The 19,708-nt window shown below is 33.2% G+C and overlaps 1 protein-coding gene across 1 annotated transcript in view; it reads left to right on the forward strand.

Moving 5' to 3' along the window:
- The window catches only part of LOC134271306 (uncharacterized), a 34,429-nt gene that overhangs the window by 8,306 nt on the left and 6,415 nt on the right, over nt 1–19,708 (forward strand). Inside the window, exons 6-21 of the mRNA XM_062753535.1 lie at nt 6,532–6,759; nt 6,988–7,218; nt 8,067–8,162; nt 8,328–8,465; nt 9,104–9,244; nt 11,006–11,281; nt 13,246–13,383; nt 13,880–13,993; nt 14,475–14,613; nt 14,824–14,886; nt 16,642–16,724; nt 18,231–18,424; nt 18,553–18,640; nt 18,826–18,902; nt 19,208–19,244; nt 19,338–19,435. Coding sequence (XP_062609519.1) covers nt 6,532–6,759; nt 6,988–7,218; nt 8,067–8,162; nt 8,328–8,465; nt 9,104–9,244; nt 11,006–11,281; nt 13,246–13,383; nt 13,880–13,993; nt 14,475–14,613; nt 14,824–14,886; nt 16,642–16,724; nt 18,231–18,424; nt 18,553–18,640; nt 18,826–18,902; nt 19,208–19,244; nt 19,338–19,435 — 2,141 coding nt within the window. The remainder of the gene's footprint in view (nt 1–6,531; nt 6,760–6,987; nt 7,219–8,066; nt 8,163–8,327; nt 8,466–9,103; nt 9,245–11,005; nt 11,282–13,245; nt 13,384–13,879; nt 13,994–14,474; nt 14,614–14,823; nt 14,887–16,641; nt 16,725–18,230; nt 18,425–18,552; nt 18,641–18,825; nt 18,903–19,207; nt 19,245–19,337; nt 19,436–19,708) is intronic.

Here is a 19,708-nt window from a genome sequence, read left to right on the forward strand (position 1 = left end):
GAGGGAAATTTCAGAGGTCTCACTGGCGTTACAATACACAAAATAATTCGGCTGATCTTCTTCATAAATTACATTTCCCAAGCTTTTATCATAGGAAAGATACTGCCAATTAACAAGTATGAGGCTCAGTTCAGTACATCTGCCAGATTTCTTTTATGCAAGTCTGCAAATTGAGGAACTTGTAATTTTCCTGCACTACTTTCTTCTCCTACCGATTCTAAAAATAATGAGTGGGATGTACCGAATTAAGGTCTTCCGTTTCCAATGGAAAGGACTGATATAACTCAATGGTTGTTCAAACTTAGCTTATGGACTTTTGTTTTAGTGATGATAAAAATGAAAGTCTTGTCTAAAACGGGGCGACATATGCTATTGCTTGCAATAGCAGACTTTTAGTTATGTTCCCCAAACGAAGTTGGGGAACATATTGTTTTTACTCTGTTTCTTATTATTATTATTATTTTTCTTCTTCCTGGGAAAATTTTGTCCACGAGTGATCTTGTTAACTACACATCCGACTAAGGTAAAATGTTTTTAGGGTTAGTAGGCATGTTATGTAGAGTTGCCGAACGAAGGTCATTTTGCGCGCACGTGCTTGCAAGAGCGGGCACGTGCAACACGTGAAATGACCAATATAATGAATCCTACCGTAACTTTTGTATTTTTTGATGAAATGTTTTGAAACTCATAATATAAGGATATATTAGTAGTATAAATAAGATGACGTGGTCAATATGGCAAGTTCTCACGCGCATGCACGTGCGCTTCCCTCTGATTGGCTGAAACTAAAGTCTCAATATCTTTCTTGTTTCTTGTCATAATCTTTTGAAATTTTGAACATAGTCCTATATTATAAAGATCTACAGCATGATATATAAAAATTTTCATGAAAGCATGCGCATGCGCGTGTGCTGTAATCTGATTGGCTGAAAATTTAAATGGCTATATCTCCTTTGTTTTTTGACGAAATGCTTTGAAATTTAAAACATAGTCATGCATTAGGATATACTAAAATATGATATAGAAAAAAAATCATGAAATCACGCGCATGCACGTGTGCTGCAATCTGATTGGCTGAAACTTTACATGGCTATAACTCCTTGGTTTTTTGACCAAATATTTGGAATTTTAAAATATAGTCACTCATTTTGATATCCTTCAATACGATAAAGATAAAAAATTATGAAATCACGCGCATGCATGTGTGCTGCAATCTGATTGGCTGAAACTTCAAATGGCTATACCTCCCTTGTTTTTCAACCAAACAGGATGGGATTTAGAACATAGATAAATATAAGAGACTCCTACAAGAAGGTGAAGTCATTATGCACGTGCTTACACGTGCGTGCAAGTCCGTGCACGTGAAATAAGTAAAATTAAAAATACACTCGAATGAGTGCATTTTAATGCTTTTGGATTAAATGCTTTGATATTAAGTATATTAAAACTTTAGGTATTAAGTTTAGAAAAGATAATATGGTCGTTACGCACATGAACACGCGTGCAATGCCTATTTTAAAATATATTTTGGTTTTTCCGGGAAGACCTTGATTAAGTCTAAATTCCATAAAGTATTTCTTATTTGATAGAGATTACAGGGAATATGGCACCAAAAGGGAGTTGGGGAGCGTTTGGGGAACATCTGTAACGGTCCCCGTTACAATTAGCACTAGTTATTATTATTTTTCTTCTTCTTCCTGGGTACTTTTTTGTCCGGGAGTGATCTTGTAAACTGTTCATCTGATGTAGGTAAAACCTTTTTAGGGTCAGTAGACATGTTATGTAGATTTGCGGAATCAAGGTCATTTTGCGCGCACGTGCTTGCAAGAGCGTGCACGTGCAACACGTGGAATGACCAATATAATAGATATAGCCATAACTTTTCTATTTTTTGATGAAATGATTTGAAACTTATAATAAGAAGATATATTAGTTGCAAAGACATGCTGACATGGTCAAAATAGCAAGATCTCGCGCGCATGCACGTGCGCTTCGCTCTGATTTGCTGAAACTAAAGTCTCAATATCTTTCTTGTTTTTTGACAAAATCCTTTGAAATTTTGAACATAGTCATACATTATGAAGATCTACAGCGTGATATATAAGAATTATCATAAAAGCATGCGCATGCACATGTGCTGCAATCTGATTGGCTGAAACTTTAAATGGCTATAACTCCTTTGTTTTTCAACCAAACAGGATGGGATTTAGAACATAGATAGACATAATGGATCCTTACAAAAAGGTATGATCATCATGCACATGCATGCACGTGCGTGCACGTGAAATGAGTAAATTTAAAAATACACTTGAATTAGAGTATTTTTTAAAAACTTTTGAATTAAATGCTATAATATTTAGTATATTAAAATATATAGATAGTGTAGACAAGTTGATATGGTCATAACGCACATGCATTCACATGCGCACGTGTGCAAAGCTGAAATTTAAATATACTTGGTATACTTCTAGGAAAACATTGTTAAAGTCTAAAATGCATAGAGTTTGTTTTATCTAATGAAGCATACCGGGAATATGGCACAAAAAGGGAGTTGGGGAGCGTTTGGGGAACATCTGTAACGGTTCCCGTTACAATTAGCACTAGTTATTATTCTTTTTTCTTCTTATTTCTTCTCCGGTACTTTTTTGTCCGCGAGTGTTCTCAGAAACTGTTCACCCAACTGAGCTAAAACCTTTTTAGGGTTAATAGGTGTATAGTGTAGGTGTGCGGAACGAAGGTCATTTTGCGCGCATACGCGTGCACGTGCGTGCGCGTGATATGAGTGAAATGACTAATATACTTAATATAGCTATAACTTTTACATTTTTTAATGAATTGCCTTGAAACTCATTATATAGTGATATATTAATAGTGTTGATAATGTGACACTGTCAAATTAACACGAACTCACGCGCATGCACGTGCGCTTCGCTCTGATTGGCTGAAACAAAAATCTCAATATCTTTTCTGTTTTTTGACGAAATGCTTTGAAATTTAAAACATATGCATATTTTAGGATGTCCTACAAAATAATATATAACAATTGTCATGAAAGCACGCGCATGCACGTGCGCTGCAATCTGATTGGCTTAAACTTTAAATGGCGATAACTCCCTTGTTTTTCAACCAAACAGGATGGGATTCAGAACATATATAGACATTATGGACTCCTACAAAGGGTATGGTCATCATGCACATGCATGCAAGTGCATGAACGTGCGCTTTGCTCTGATTGGCTGAAATAAAATTCTCAATATCTTTATTGTTTTTTGAGGAAATGCTTTGAAATTTAAATCATAGGCATGCTTTAGGATGTCCTACAATATGATATATAATAATTTTCATGAAATCGCGCGCATACACGTGCGCTGCAATCTGATTGGCTGAAACTTTAAATGGCTATAATTCCCTTATTTTTCAACCAAAAAGGATGGGATTCAGAACATAGATAGACATTATGGGCTCCTACAAAAGTGTATGATCATGATGCACATGCATGCACGTGCGTGCACGTGAAATGAGTAAAATTACAAATGCACTGGATTAAAGATATTTTTAAATACTTATGGATTAAATGCTGTAATATTTAGTATATTAAAATATACGAATAGTGTAGACAAGATGATATGGTCATTACGCACATGCATTCAAATGCACATGCGTGCAATGCTGAAATTTGAATAAACTTGATATACTTCTGGGTAAATATTCTTAAAGTCTAAAATGCATCGTGTTTGTCTTATTTAATGAAGCTTACAGAGAATATGGCACAAAAGGGAGTTGGGGAGCGTTTGGGGAACATCTGTAACGGTTCCCGTTACAATTAGCCCTAGTTATTATTATTATTATTATTCTTTTTTTTCTTCTTTGTTCTCCGGTACTTTTTTTGTCCGCGAGTGTTCTCAGAAACTGTTCACCCAACTGAGCTAAAACCTTTTTAGGGTTAATAGGTGTGTAGTGTAGGTGTGCAACACGAAGGTTATTTTGCGCGCATTCGCATGCACGTGCGTGCGCGTGAAGTGAGTGAAATGACTGATATACTTAATATAGCCATAACTTTTACATTTTTTGATGAAATGCTTTGAAACTCATTACATAAGGATATCTTAATAATGTTAATGATATGACACTGTCAAATTAGCACGAACTCACGCGCATGCACGTGCGCCTTGCTCTGATTGGCTGAAACAAAAATTTCAATTTCTCTTTTGTTTTTTGACGAAATAGTTTGAAATTTTTAACGTTGTCATGAATTAAGACATCCTTCAATATACTATGGAAAAAATTTCATGAAATCACGCGCATGCACGTGCGCCTTGCTCTGATTGGCTGAAACTTTAAATGGCTATATCTCCTTTGTTTTTTGACGAAATGCTTTGGAATTTAAAACATAGTCTTGCATTAGGATATCCTGCAATATGATATACAAAAAATTTCAACAAATCACGCGCATGCACGTGAGCTGCAACCTGATTGGCCGAAACTTTAAATGGCTATATCTCCTTTGTTTTTTGACGAAATGCTTTGAAATTTAAAATATGTTCATGCATTGGGATATCCTACAATATCATGTAGAAAAAAATCATGAAATCACGCGCATGCACGTGTGCTGCAATCTGATTGGCTGAAACTTGAAATGGCTATAATTACCTTGGTTTTCAACCAAACAGGATGGGATTTAGAATATAGATAGATATAAGGGCCTCCTATAAGAAGGTATGGTCATCATGCACGTGCACGCACGTGCGTACATTTGGAACGAGTGAAATTAAAAATACACTTGAATGAGTGATTTTTTATACTTTTGGACTAAATGGTTTAATATATAGTATATTTAAATATATAGAAAATTGTAGACAAGATGATATGATCATTGCGCACGTGCATTCACATGCGCACGCCTGCAATGTTAAAATTTGAATATAATTGGTATCCCTCTGGGAAAACGTTGTTAAAGGCAAAAATGCACAGATGTTGTCTTATTTAATAAGGCTTACATGGAATATGGCACCAAAAGGGAGTTGGGGAGCGTTTGGGGAACATCTGTAACGGTTTCCGTTACAATTAGCACTAGTTAAAAGTGTTTTAGAGTGTGTTCTGATAAAAATCAAACATGTCCTGTTCCAAATTGAAAAGTCAAGTTGATGTCATTTTCAGCGCACCTAAATTCAAGGGGCATAATAATATGTTCTGTGCAATGTCTCAGTCCTAGTGAGTTTCCAATGTACGGTTGTCGTGGACAAATACCAGCTCCTCCCAGTCTCTTGTGAACAATTTGTGAACTTTTATGCTGATTTCTTCAACCAGCAATTGTAGCAACAGTTTTTACAGCAGTTCTGAATTGATTGTTAAAGGGGGGACTGATGGTCTTGTCTGGGTGTGGTTACCCGCTGACGGCCAGTTTTTGGTCTGTATTTCATGTTCTTAGTTGGTGGAGACATATGTTAAACCGCTGCAAAGCCAATTGATGTACACTAAATGCAATTGCAACCTCCTGTTGCGTAGCTCCGGTTATCTTCCTAATTAGCCCGTGTTGCGCTCATCTTTGTTAAGGCATGACATTGCAACATCAATATTTTTATAAAATCTTAAATGTGGGTTTAATAGGAGTGTTTATTGTTTCTCTAAATTCAAAATATCAATGAAAATAGACCACCGGTTTACAAGAAATCATGAAAAACACTATTTTCATAAACATGATTATTCAGGGGAAATAACTCAACACTTTGGGTTTAAAAATCGATGTTGTTCTTTAAATATATCACAGGTATCCAATGATAAAAAAAGTAGTTGTTCCATATACTTTTTCAAATTTCTTTGATGACTAAAACAATATGCGTTTCTTTTTTTGTTGAGTATATATGCATTAGGCACTTGTTTCGTAAATAAATTTTAAGCCATAGTATAATAATTATAATATAAAAATAATAAGATATTATTCTATGGATAAAAATTTATTTACGAAACAATTGCCAATGACATTAGGTCATAAATTACTTTAGTTAAAACATAATTGTGATTTTAACAGCGATGATGAGAATTCATAGGACATGTATTATGATAGATACATCATGAGGTGTAAATGATTTGTTGAATTCAGCAATGTATCTTTAGTTAAATCTCAAGTATTTATGTGTTAATTACTATAACCAAAGGATGTCTTTAATGATTTGTGTCTATTTCACAACTGGTTTGTTCACTACGGGAGCTGCTATAAGACATATTCTTGAGATTTTCTTGAAGAAAAAAAAAATCGTTCCCATGAACTAAAATTCATTCCCACAAAATTTAAGTTTTAACGTAGGTATGAATTTCATTTCGAGAAAACGAGTTTTTCATGGGAACGATTTTAATTTTACGGGGACGAGTTTTACTTCGTAGGAAAGAATAAAAAAATATATCTCAAGCGATATGTCCTATAGCATCCACTTTAAAAATGACTTATAATGAGTAAAAATATTTTGATATTTATGAGTTTGAGTGCTGCAAATATCTATTTAACTTATATTTCTACTCCAATCATTCAAACAGTCAACAATTTTAACAACAATCTACAAGATAACTTGCTAAACACGTGGGAGGGAAATGTAGCGACGGGCTCGATCACGTATGCTGTATCAGGCTTATATGACAACAACCTAGTTTCTTGTGCCTACCAGAACGCCCCTTTCTCCAACACTATCGGTTCTACAGTATTTAATTTTCAACTGACAACGGAGAGAGTACTCAGAGAAATAACCTTAACATTTAGTACCCAAGGTAGGAATGAAGACCAGAAATCTAAAACATGAAAAGGACCACTTGCTGTTAGATAAAATTAGAAAAGACATTAAAAAGTCCATTACTCTTTGCAAAGAATCACAAAATGTGCACATGATGAACAGGCAAACTCATTTTAAAGTAAAGCTTTGAAAAAAAAACAACCAACAACAAGTATTAAACTGAATATTATGCAAGTTTTATCTTTACCTTTTTTCACCTGAACAGCAAGTGCAGCATCCAATTATGCCGGATTTACCGTATCTATATCTGACGGCACCAATCAACAAACCTGCTTTACCTGGACCTCGACTGGTGTCCCGGAGTACGTACAAACCATTCCTTGTGTGGGCCTGGCAAAGTCCATGACCATCACCAATGAACGAAGAAGTGGAGTGACATATCCCTCAGCCTGGGGACCCAATCCTGGTCTAGGATTTTGTGAGGTTTTGGCGACAGGTACTTTTCGAAATTTTAAATTAAAAATATGTGGATCAGTACATAAAAAGCATCCCCTGCCGACCAGTCATACCTGCCGTGTGCACCATTGGGAAATAAAGGAAAAATCCATCAACAATATTAGTGTGTAATTGATGGTTTAACACTTAGTGTGAAATACGTCAGACTGCATTTGACTTAATGATACATTGTATTTGCTGAGAAGGTCAATGTATCGACCATAGAACTTACGAAATGATGACTTAAAACGAGACTGCTGATATTCTTGTTTCATCAACTTGTCTGTCAATATACTACCCTGTTTTTGCACACTGTATTTGTGAAGAGTAACGATTTGGAATTTGTAGAACTTACTAAGCCTGCAACGTATTTTATTTGTAAAGATGATTGAGTGTCTGATTGACAATATCTATGTGGTTTTCGAAAAACCAGGTTTTCCAACAATCTTTTAGAATTCCCATGAGTACCAATTGCGCCCCGTTATTAGCAGACCTATTTTTGTATTCATTAGAAGCAGAATTTGTCCAAATCGTTTACGTAAAAAGAAGAAAACAATTGTTGTTGCCTTCAACTCGACATTTATATATATCGACAACGTACTGAAAAATTGAAAATAGACAATGGTTATTTTCGTGTCGAAACGATAGATATATCCCGGTTAGCTTGAGAGAAAAAAAGATACCACAGAGTCTGACAAATCTGTTTCATAATTTTAAATATTTTACTGGGACCTGTCGTAGATTATCTCTAGTTATATTGATAAGGAATTGGTACCATGGTAACATTATTTACATCTTACGAGAAGAAAAATATCATCCAAATCATAAATCCAATTTTTTTAACTACAGGTTGTCCAGCGGGAAAATATGGCGCTTATTGTGAAAAGTCGTGTATTTGCCAGGTTTGTGACTATGTCACTGGGGCATGCCCTAACATCGATCAGAGTAAGTTGGTTTGGATTTTACCTTATTAATTAATTAAACAACAGCAATAACCAATCAGAGCATAAATGATTCTTTAAATAAAGCATTTTATCCACCATTAAGAGAAACCTGACATAAATGAATTTTAATAAAAAAATGATTGACTTGATTTTTTTTCGATTGCAGATTGTAGGAATAGAATGTACGGCGTGAACTGTTTAGAACAATGTGGGAACTGTAAGGATAATGAGGCCTGTAACATAGAGACAGGGGCGTGTCCTAATGGCTGTACCGCGGGCTACAATGGAACACTCTGTAAAGACGGTGAGTTTTAATTCAGTCATTTTTTAAGATGTTCTCTCTGTCTGGAACTTGTCTTTTATTCTCTTGAGATCACATACTGCATATTGTTTGCTTTTTCCATCTGCGGGTTGCAAACTAGATTTGATTCAATATAGCAAAAGATGGCGAAACGACGAGTACTTTTGTGCAGTGAAAACAAAGAGAACTAATCGAGACCTAGCTTAGTCCTTAAAATATTGATAAACATTACAAAATAAGGATTGTTTATATTTTCAAAAAAGATCCATGAAAAGATATATATATATATATATATATATATATATATATATATATATATATATATATATATATATATATATATATATATATATATAGTATAGATGGGAAACAGATAATTTGATAAGAAGCCCGTTATGCTAAAATTATAGATATATTAACAATATGTATTTCCATTTCATTGTGAAATAAAATTGTTGATTTAGACTTTAAAAATGCCTGGCAGGACATTTTTGCATATTTGGCATCCTTAGCGTCGGACTCAGAAAATTGATTTTGCAGTCATGTTCTCAGCCTAATTTACATTGTAAAAACTTTCAAAACAGATGGAAATATATATATATAGATAGATAGATATATTAACAATATGTTTTCCCATATAGCTTGCCTGGCAGGACATTTCGGAGAAAATTGTTTGCAGTCATGTTCTCAGTTTTGTAAAAATAACAGAGTTTGTGATTCCGTGACCGGAAGTTGTCCAGAAGGATGTTCCCCTGGATACCTAGGCTCCACGTGCAATCAACGTAATTCTCTACATTTATCATATTTCATTAAAATGAAAAAAATGTGGTGTATGAATGTATTCCAAAAGGCGGTAAAGTTAAATAATTATGGTTTTTGAAGTAAGTGTATAAAAATTGATTACAACTCAGTGAACAACTGTTGCCTTGTGTTACTGTCAAACATGGTGAACAGGTAGGGATTAGTTTGACCGTATGTCCGTCTGTAAAGCACTTCGCAAAAAAATTTGATATCTGAAACTGACAAAAATGTTCCTCAAACACTTGTTTCTTTAAGCATTTTGATAAATCTTCGCAGATTACGAAGATCAACCTGACAAATGTTATAATTTATTTATAAGTAAGGCTGAGTCTCTCAACAAATAATCGTTGAGTAATGGACATTCCAAGACACACCAGTTCATACAAAACTTTGTCTACGAAGGCTTAAAACAGAAAGTTATAGCTTAAAGTATTGCACATTCGTACACACATCATCCATACAAACTTGGTCTGTGAGGGTTCAAAATCTTTTAATGGACATGTTTTAAACTCTTTAGTCTGGTTGTTAATTCAGGAAATTAAGTGATATCCAAAAGGCTTGTCTTATATTGTATATGTCAAGAAATATCACCTATATATGTTTCAAGTGATCATAGGGTTCTCCGTTCCTTATGAATGGATGTGTTCCAACAACAGGAAATGGAAGTAGGTGTGCATGCATAGGTGCATTACTAGTATTCAGTTTGATCGGAATAAGACACACTTGCTTACTTGGTAATGGACCAGTGTACTCTAAAAGTTTATCTGGAAATAGTTGATCATGTGTAAGTCGGTTTTATTGAAAAAAAAGGCCAAAATCCAGCATCTAAAGAATCTTTCGTAGTGTAACTCCCTATTTTCTATAATCCGTGTCATCCTTGCAAGTTTAGGCAATATTAAGTTAATAGTTTCTAAAGGATATGCGCCAAAAACTTAAACCTGATCAATCATTAGAAAATGTTGATCAGATCCAGCATCCAAACCTGTTCGATAGTGTGCTCTAGACGAAAAATCCATTCAAGCTCGGTTTCAAAAAGGATAACAGTAACTTAGAAATGGACTCGAACCAAAGCCTTTTAATTGGCCTCTCTTCCAAGAAAATAAGTCAGATTCAGCATTGGACGTCTTATAGTGTGTAAGATTCGATGCATCATCCATACAAGTTACAGCAATAATAAGTCCAGATATGACAGTAACTTGCTTATAAACTTGTTCAAAAACATGAACAGGGTCACCGTCCCAGGATATATAGCAAAAGATCATCTTGTCTTCGTTGAGATGTTGTATAAAGCAACTCATACTATACCCTGTTGTGATAATCTGTTGTTTTAGATCATATTCTTTTATAGCCCCAATTTCCAAATCCTAATGCGTTGTGTCAAAATTAAATCCCGAATTTTTATCTATTTCTCAAACAGCGTGTGCTTCTGGTAAATATGGCGACGGATGTACGGAGACGTGTGGTAACTGTTTAAATGGTGCCGTGTGTAACCCGGTTAACGGGAGTTGTATTGGAGGCTGCTCCCCGGGGTACGGGGATTCACCGCTCTGCAAAAATGGTACATTATTTCAATTAATCCAACGGCATACTCTGTAAAGTTTTACAATTATAACCCATTCTATATATTTAACTTTTATTAAAGGCTAAATGCATTTTATTAATCTGTAGCTTACATAATTAAGTTTTATTTATCTCAAACTAATGCTTTTGAAATACATGTCCATTGGTGTTTCATTTTTCAGCATGTGAAAATGGCACCTATGGTCAGGATTGTCTTAACAACTGTAGCAGAAATTGCCAAGACAACGCATGCAATTACGTTAGCGGAATTTGCACCAAGGGATGTATTATAGGATATCAGGGGGATAAATGCTTAAGTGGTATCCATTTCATTGAAATTAACATAACATTATTGTGGATATATAATCATATTTTGATACTAGTATCAATTTCTTTGAAAATAACATTTAATGTTTGTGGATATGTATTTATTACCATTTACTTCTTTGATGAGAAAGGTTTAAAAATTTATAATGCCAAAATTGATTTATACTAGTTTATATAGAAAGACCTGTTGTCGTGCAGTATGTGATTTCATTGTGCAAAAAATGTAGAATTTTCGAATAATGTCTTGCGATCTCTTCTCCTACTTCTCCTACATATATAATACGATCATATTTTGATCTCTTCATAATTATACCTGTATTGCTATTTATTTCAAGAAAATGTTCCTATTGCTTAGGCTTACTTCATCGTCACTGTTCATAACCATCGTTTAGCTGAAAGCATGGCTGATGTTTCAAATTGAATGTTTAATTTTTATGCCAATTCGCAAAGTCGGTGGTTCTGAGTCTGCTAGTGTCCACGTGACATTTGACAAACTCCATCTTTTTTGAGGGGGTCGGGGTGCTTGCTCCTTCTCTCTCTCAGAAGCGTCAATCAAATTGAGGATTTAAAAAAAAAGATATATAAAATGTAAAGACAAAGAAAACTTTTGACACAGTACACATGGTTCTTGTCAATAAAAGGCTTCGTGCAATTAGCCAAAAGATGAGAAAAACATTCTAGATTTGTTTCTCCGAAAGACGTCGCTGCAGTCAGCTCGTAAAAATGACTGAAATATTTCGGTCAGTGGTCCCATACAGCAAAGAATGGAATCAGAATCCTTGATGTTATCAAAAATGTGTTTATGTATGCACAACACAAAGTATTTTTAAGAAATATTATTCCCCGATCATGACAAGGAGAACACGGCAGGTGTGATCGGTCGGCAGGGGATGCTCACTCCTCCATGGCACCTGGTCCCACCTCTGCTCCTATTTTGTATTGTTTTATGGACTTTTGAGCTTAAATACTGTTCGTTATCTCCATATATTTCACGTATTAAAGAAAGCTTTACTTTGAAAAACTATAGACATATTTTAAGCATGCCATTGAATAAAAAGTTATAATTGTATTTTCTAAGATATTAGAAGTTCCTTTCTAGAAAAATACATTCATTTTTCTGTAAAAAAAACAAACAGATTTTTTCTTTCGTACATAGTGAGATACTGCATGGAATAAAAATATTAAAGGATTTGAAAAGCTTTCTTTAATAGTATATTCCAAGAATGAAAAAAATTATAATCCTTATCAAGGCAAATCTATTGGTCAACAGTACTGACCACGGAGACAAGCAATGGTTTTCCCCTTGTTTCTTTTAAAGCTTGCCTCCTTTAAGTGAACCATTTTTGTAGTTCACCAGAATTCTTTTACAATGTACCCACTAGTTTTCACTTTCAGCATGTGATAATGGTAAATACGGACAAGACTGCAATGAAACTTGTAGCAGAAATTGCCGAGACAACTCGTGTCATATCGTTAGTGGAAATTGTACCAAAGGGTGTATAATAGGATATCAAGGGAATTTCTGCTCAGCTGGTATCAATTCCAATAATCTATTGTATTGTATTTAGCCCCTCCTGAATTTTCCGATTTTGATAATAACCATTTTTGTAGTTCACCAGAATTCTTTTACAATGTACCCACTAGTTTTCACTTTCAGCATGTGATAATGGTAAATACGGACAAGACTGCAATGAAACTTGTAGCAGAAATTGCCGAGACAACTCGTGTCATATCGTTAGTGGAAATTGTACCAAAGGGTGTATAATAGGATATCAAGGGAATTTCTGCTCAGCTGGTATCAATTCCAATAATCCATTGTATTGTATTTAGCCCCTCCTGAATTTTCCGATTTTGATAATAACTAAAAGTTTAGGCATGATATTTTTTTCAGATGTAACATAAATAAATATACTTTTAATCTATTGAATTTTCAAAAAAGAAAGACAACTTGTAACTCATATTGAATGTAAACTCAAAAAAACTTGTTTATATTTTAGTTGACTGATGTGCTCATTAAATTCTCTATTATACAATAACCCTTTTTTGTAGTTCACCAGAATTCTTTTACAATGTACCCACTAGTTTTCACTTTCAGCATGTGATAATGGTAAATACGGACAAGACTGCAATGAAACTTGTAGCAGAAATTGCCGAGACAACTCGTGTCATATCGTTAGTGGAAATTGTACCAAAGGGTGTATAATAGGATATCAAGGGAATTTCTGCTCAGCTGGTATCAATTCCAATAATCCATTGTATTGTATTTAGCCCCTCCTGAATTTTCCGATTTTGATAATAACCAAAAGTTTAGGCATGATATTTTTTTCAGATGTAACATAAATAAACATACTTTTAATCTATTGAATTTTCAAAAAAGAAAGACAACTTGTAACTCATATTGAATGTAAACTCAAAAAAACTTGTTTATATTTTAGTTGACTGATGTGCTCATTAAATTCTCTATTATACAATAACCCTGATCTAATTAACTATTCTTATAAAGTCATGTACCAATATATAAATTTGATACATCGTTCCAAAAAAAAATTGATTGATTTTTCATTTAATCATTTTATCAATATTCTTATAACTTTGGGAAAAAAGAAGAAATTAATCATCTCTATGATTCATATATTTCTTGAAACTATAGAAATGAAGAATACTAGTATTTTGAAATGGATTTGTTGGTACAATTAAGGCAAACTGTCTGAACACTATTATTTTTACAGAGTGTTCTCGAGGAACATATGGGCAGGACTGTACCATGCAGTGTAATATCAATTGTATCAACTCCACGTGTAACCACATAGATGGCACTTGTACTCTCAATAATTCCGACAATGGTAAATTTTCAAAAAAAAAATTAATGGAAATTTACACCTCAACATTTCAACTTTTTATCGTTATTAATTTTTTTTTTTACTATTGATTATAAAGCTCTAGTATGGTTGAAAAAATACGTTTTCCTCAAGAAAGATACGTCCAAAATTATGTCTAGCTTAAAAGTCCTAAAACAAACTCTTTCCTTAAGGACTAGGTAGTCAGGTCCTCAAATTCGTAATTTCAGCTATTAACTACTTTGAAATGCCCACAGTATTGTGATCTAACGGTTGACTTGACTGGGGTGGCTGATTATAACAAGTTTATATTAACCATGGAGTTACATCCAAATCTAAAATCATGAAGAAATGTATATATCATAAGACATACTAGTATGTTGCTTTGAATACCCTTCCTGTCCCTTCAAAAATACTGGAGTAGTGGACAATTATACTGACGTTTGACTGGAAGGTCCACGTAAACTATTTAATTGTATATTTACAGGGACGATAATAGTAGAGCCAATTGTGTCAGCAGGGCTGTCTACGGACGATCTGGCCATGCTCATCTGTCTGGTGCTGGGAGTCATCACACTTATCGTCGCTGTCGTCTTTATTGTCATCGCCGCCAGGGCCCATAAACGGTAAAAATAACAGGAACTTACTGATATGGTAGACCAATGAAAAAAATAGCTCTTATTAAGAAATTGAAGTATTTTTTATCAAATATTAATTCAGTGTTAAATTTCTTGAAAGTTATGTTATGAAATTTGAGTAGAGATCAAGGGTCAATATTAATTTTGAAAGTTTAAAGAAAATGCGTATGAATTTACTCCTGAAGTTTTTTTTGGTAGTTTTAAACAAGAAGCAGAGGAATATCAAGAGGAAGAGGAAACACGCAGTGTCAGCAAAAACAGGTAAGTTACATGTAGTGACTACAAATATAGAGACCCAAAGTATCAATAAAAGCAAGCAAGTCAAGTTTCAAAAGGTATCAAGACATACACAATCAGCTTAAGTAGGCAAGTAAGACCCACAAATATATAGAGGAACAGCAAAAACAGGCAAGATAGACACCAAAAAGTTAGAGAAACGTTTTATCAGCAAAAGCATGCAAGTTAGACACAAAAGTATAGAGACATATTGAATCAAGAAGAGCAGTCAAGTTAACTCAAACGACATAGAAACATATACATGAGTATCTGCAAAATAAAGGAAACTAGACCCATAAAATAGAGACACGTATCCGTAAAAGCAGGCAAATTGTAGAGACACAACACATAGTATAAGCAAAAACAGGCAAATTAACCCCCCTAAAGTAAGCACTGATGAAACTGCAGTTAGCTCAACCTTCTTTAAGTATTTAAGCTTTTTCCAAATACCCGGTAATGCAGCTGCCTTCAGTGAAGTTAGTTTTTTGCCAAAACAACAACAGAACAGTTTTTGTGATTCCATAAATGTCATTTATTAAAAATGATGATAAAATTCAAATTATAAAAATAACTGGGAGGCAAAAAACCAGTATATCCTGTAATACACATAATAGGTAGAACAGACCAAAAATACGTACATAATAATACTTACAGCAAACAAAATCACTATAATGGCCTCCCAGAACTAGACGGTACAACAAAAGATATGGGTATTTATCACGGGTACTAGTTGTGATATGACTATATATTTTTTTAATCATCTATGTCTAGTCTGCGTGTGATATGCTAGTCACATGCATTTTTGCCTTTTGATGATGTACAGTTACATTTTCTATACAGATGTAAGCAATGGGACTTAAGTAGTCTTGACATTATATGTTATTTTGTATATATGTTTTTCTGACCACTTTACAAAAAACTGCCTTTTACATTTTTATGTACTCTATTTTGCAGTTGTACTTGTAATTGTCTTTTATAGGGAATGTTAATTTAAATTGTGTTTTTTCCTCTGTCATTTATTTTCAGCCGCATGTTTTGTGCAATATTTTACAGGAAAATGAATGACATTCAACTCTCTGATTATCTTATTTTCTATTGGTATTAGGCAGACATACATAAAAAAGGTGGTCCAAAACTTTCTTTTGTAAAAATAAAAACAGAGTGGGGACCTTGGTCATAAGAAAAAAAAAGATAAATATTACCTACAGAATAAATATTTTTTTTTATCAATAAAGCTTAAACAATATGCAGTATGTTTCTTGAGAAACTATCGCTTAAAATTTTATTGGTATGAGTAAAGACTCTTTTCATTTCAATCATCGAATTGAACACAAACAAGATCAACAGACAAGAATGAGGGTTAAAATAACATTGAATGTTGCTATTAGGAAGCCGAAAGTTAGGTTATCATTTTGATTCTTTTCTCTTGAAAATTGAAACTGATCTGCATCTCTGTTGTAAAAAAGTAAGAGAATATATCCTTTATTTGAATTTAAAACAAGGATTAGAAAAAAACAGACTACAGAAGAAAATATTATTCCGTTTAATTTTAATTCGTAGGGAACATATGTAAGAAACAAGATAATAGTATTTGCACAGAAGAAATGACTTACTTAAATATGGAAACGAAAAATATGTGTTACAAGAAGGAAATTCTGGTCTTATTATCAACACACATGTGTAGAGTATTATCAGTATACTAGTATATTTTCCCTATAAATGTTGTATTTGTCTTCACAGTCATGATGCCCTGCCAGCTACACCAAACAACAGACAAACCAGATCTGAAGACCACTTGATGCACGTGCAAGGTACCCCCAATTAAACCCAGAGTAACCATTACGTGGAATTGGTCAAATATGAAGGAAAATTCATTTTAAAAAATCATATTGTTTTTCTGTAGAAATTTCAGTAGATTAAACATGTCAAGCGCATGATAAAAATGCAACCAAAGGGATGATTGTGATTTGAAGTTAAAGCATTCAGAAAATTATTAACCATAAAACAATTGCAAATTTGTTTTTAATAGTCAATTTTTCTGAACTTTCAAATTTAAAGCTAAAATCTTAGAACGATACTGTTTGTGTCTGCCGAATTTCATATAATATTTGTAACTTATTGCAGATGTTCAGACTTCAGTTATTGGTCCTTATAGGTTCTCATTAAATCCTATTCCATCTATGTTAATTGACATTCTCTTCATATAGTTTTTTTTAATTCAGCACACGTTTCCTTCATTTTATTAAAACTTAATTCATTGGGGGCACTTTTTATCATTTCTATTTATTAAAAATAAATATTCTCTTTCTTCAAGTTGTAATTCAATGAACATTTTGCTTTCTTCCTTCCTTTCAAATACTTAAGTTTGTTTCCTACCTTTCATACACAATTATTTGAACAGAGATTTTTTTTCCAATTGAATTATATCGATTATAAATGCCTTTGGTTTCTATCTTCATGTTCAGGGTTAAAGTTCTTGAATGTAATTGTCCGAAGCATTTCGTAAATAATGTGCGATGTAAAAAAAAAAAAAAACGCATATAACTGATGTCTTTTGGGTGAAAAGGATTATTCACGGTAGAGACAATCATCAGAAAGTAAAGGTCTTTCTTTCGTGATATTTTTTTTCTTCTGCTATGGTTTAAAAGAATGCTTTGAAGTTGAAGGTCTGCAATTAGTTACAAATATTTTTTTTATTATAAAATTGTTAGTATTGTGTTCATTAAAGAGATGTTCTACTTACCTGCAAAAAAATGTCCTTCAACGAAAGATAATATTTGTTCGGCCGTATTCCCTTAAGATTGTCGTGCATTGATATATTTAACCTTAGTATATAGTAATTAATATTTTTACATGTCTTAATTAAACTTTTTAGCATAAAATTTGTTTAAGACACGTCTTAAAGTTTTTGTTTGTCAGATTGATAAATAATGAATAAAAGTTGTTGAATTTACTGTTTTGTAGTTGTTTTTCATAGTGTCAAAAGGATTAAAGCTTCATGTCATTTTAGTACATGAAACTTCATTGTTGGCTGTATTTTCATGTAAACAAGATTATTTAGACAGTAACAAAGTTACATCAATAGAATGAATATATGTGATACAATAAATCAACTTTTAACTATTTTATCAAATATTTCCTTCAATTTTTTCGTGTATCTTTTTATATCTGTCTTTCATCATGCTTTTTATATGCAGACTATTACCTTTATATGAAGTTTTATCTTTTTGAAATAAACTATGAAAAAATTACAAAACTGAATTAATCAAAATTTTATGTAAATACTTCTCCGAAATTTTCCAACCTTTGTTCTTGCTCAATATAAATAGGGCCGTTTCTCAGCCGTCCGAAACCCGCTCCCCCTGTCGTGGCGGACGACAGCAGCCTCTATTTCGGCGTTGATGACGTACCCTCGAAGACCGAAGATTACTACAATGCTAGTGTGTTTGCCTGTGGAATACCTATACCGGAATTAAAGAATGTCATCAAAACTGACCAGAAGCGGATAGAAGAAGAATACAAAGTATCGTGTTTCTTTAAAAACTACATGTTCACTACATACATATAATTGAGAATTATTTGTTTTCATATTTATTGAATGTCACATGAAATCGATTTTGGTGTTTATATACATTCAATTGTATAATGCAGGAATTGCAAAAGGGAGTTATTCATCCTTGTAAACTTGCCAACAAGCCAGAAAATAAGCCAAAGAACAGATACCTTACAGTTTTACCATGTAAATTAAGGCTTTTATTTGATTTACTTTATTAAATCAACAAAAACATTTATTGTTAATTTTTTGTCTAATTTTTTTTATGTGATAAAATGCACAATATATAAAAGTTTTCTTCGTTGGATTCATCGATAGTAGTTTGGCTTTTTAGGGCTGTAAAAAACGTTTAATAACAACTTATTTTAAAGATGACCATTCGATTGTCGAACTGGCACCTCTTTCTGGAAAGCCAGACACTAAGTACATCAATGCCAACTACATAGATGTAAGTGTTTTTCATTTAATTTTCATTTCTATTTTATACGTTAGATGTATTTCTAATTCATTGGTGCACAAATCGGAATAGCAATAAGATCTAGATTTCTGTATAATTCTATCTATTTTATTCCCAAAAATTGTTCATAATTGTTTTTAATAGGTCTTTTTGAATAATAATTTTTGAAAAGCCAAAAACTTGAACCTTTTTAATTCCGAACAATACTCATTACTTGGAGAATATGGTTAAAGAAAACCTATTTTTAAAATTATTATTTTATTTATACATGTATTCTTAATTTTATTTTAATTTAGAGTACCCTGGAGGATAAGGCTTATATTGCAACGCAAGGTAGAGTATACTTGTTTTGTTTTCATCATCGAATTCAAAATTTTGAAAACATTTAAAAAGAAGTTGAAGTATATAGGTTAATTTAACTTACAGGACCAATGACGTCGACTATTGGGGATTTCTGGAGACTAGTGTGGCAGACCTATTCTGGCAAAATCGTAATGCTAACAAAGCTTAAGGAGAAAAATAAGGTTAAGAAACTAGAGAATATAATTATGTATATTTGATATTTGTAATTTCATACAAAAGTTTTTATTTGTGTTTCGTTAATCCGAAACTGTTTAGGACAATGCATTGCAAACAATACCGGTACTATACAGTTATTGACTGGGAATAAGCAACATATGATTTGTTGGACCTGAAAATGAAAATGTTGCCCGAGACCGCAGGTCCAACAAATCATGTGTTGCCCGAATCCCAGTCTAAAACTGTTTTGTTATACCCTTCACTTTAAGATGTAATAG

Source organism: Saccostrea cucullata, unplaced genomic scaffold (genome assembly GCF_032062105.1).
Source record: "Saccostrea cucullata isolate Sc308-1 unplaced genomic scaffold, CSIRO_AGI_Scuc_v1 ctg2045, whole genome shotgun sequence".
Taxonomy (NCBI): Eukaryota; Metazoa; Mollusca; class Bivalvia; order Ostreida; family Ostreidae; genus Saccostrea; species Saccostrea cuccullata.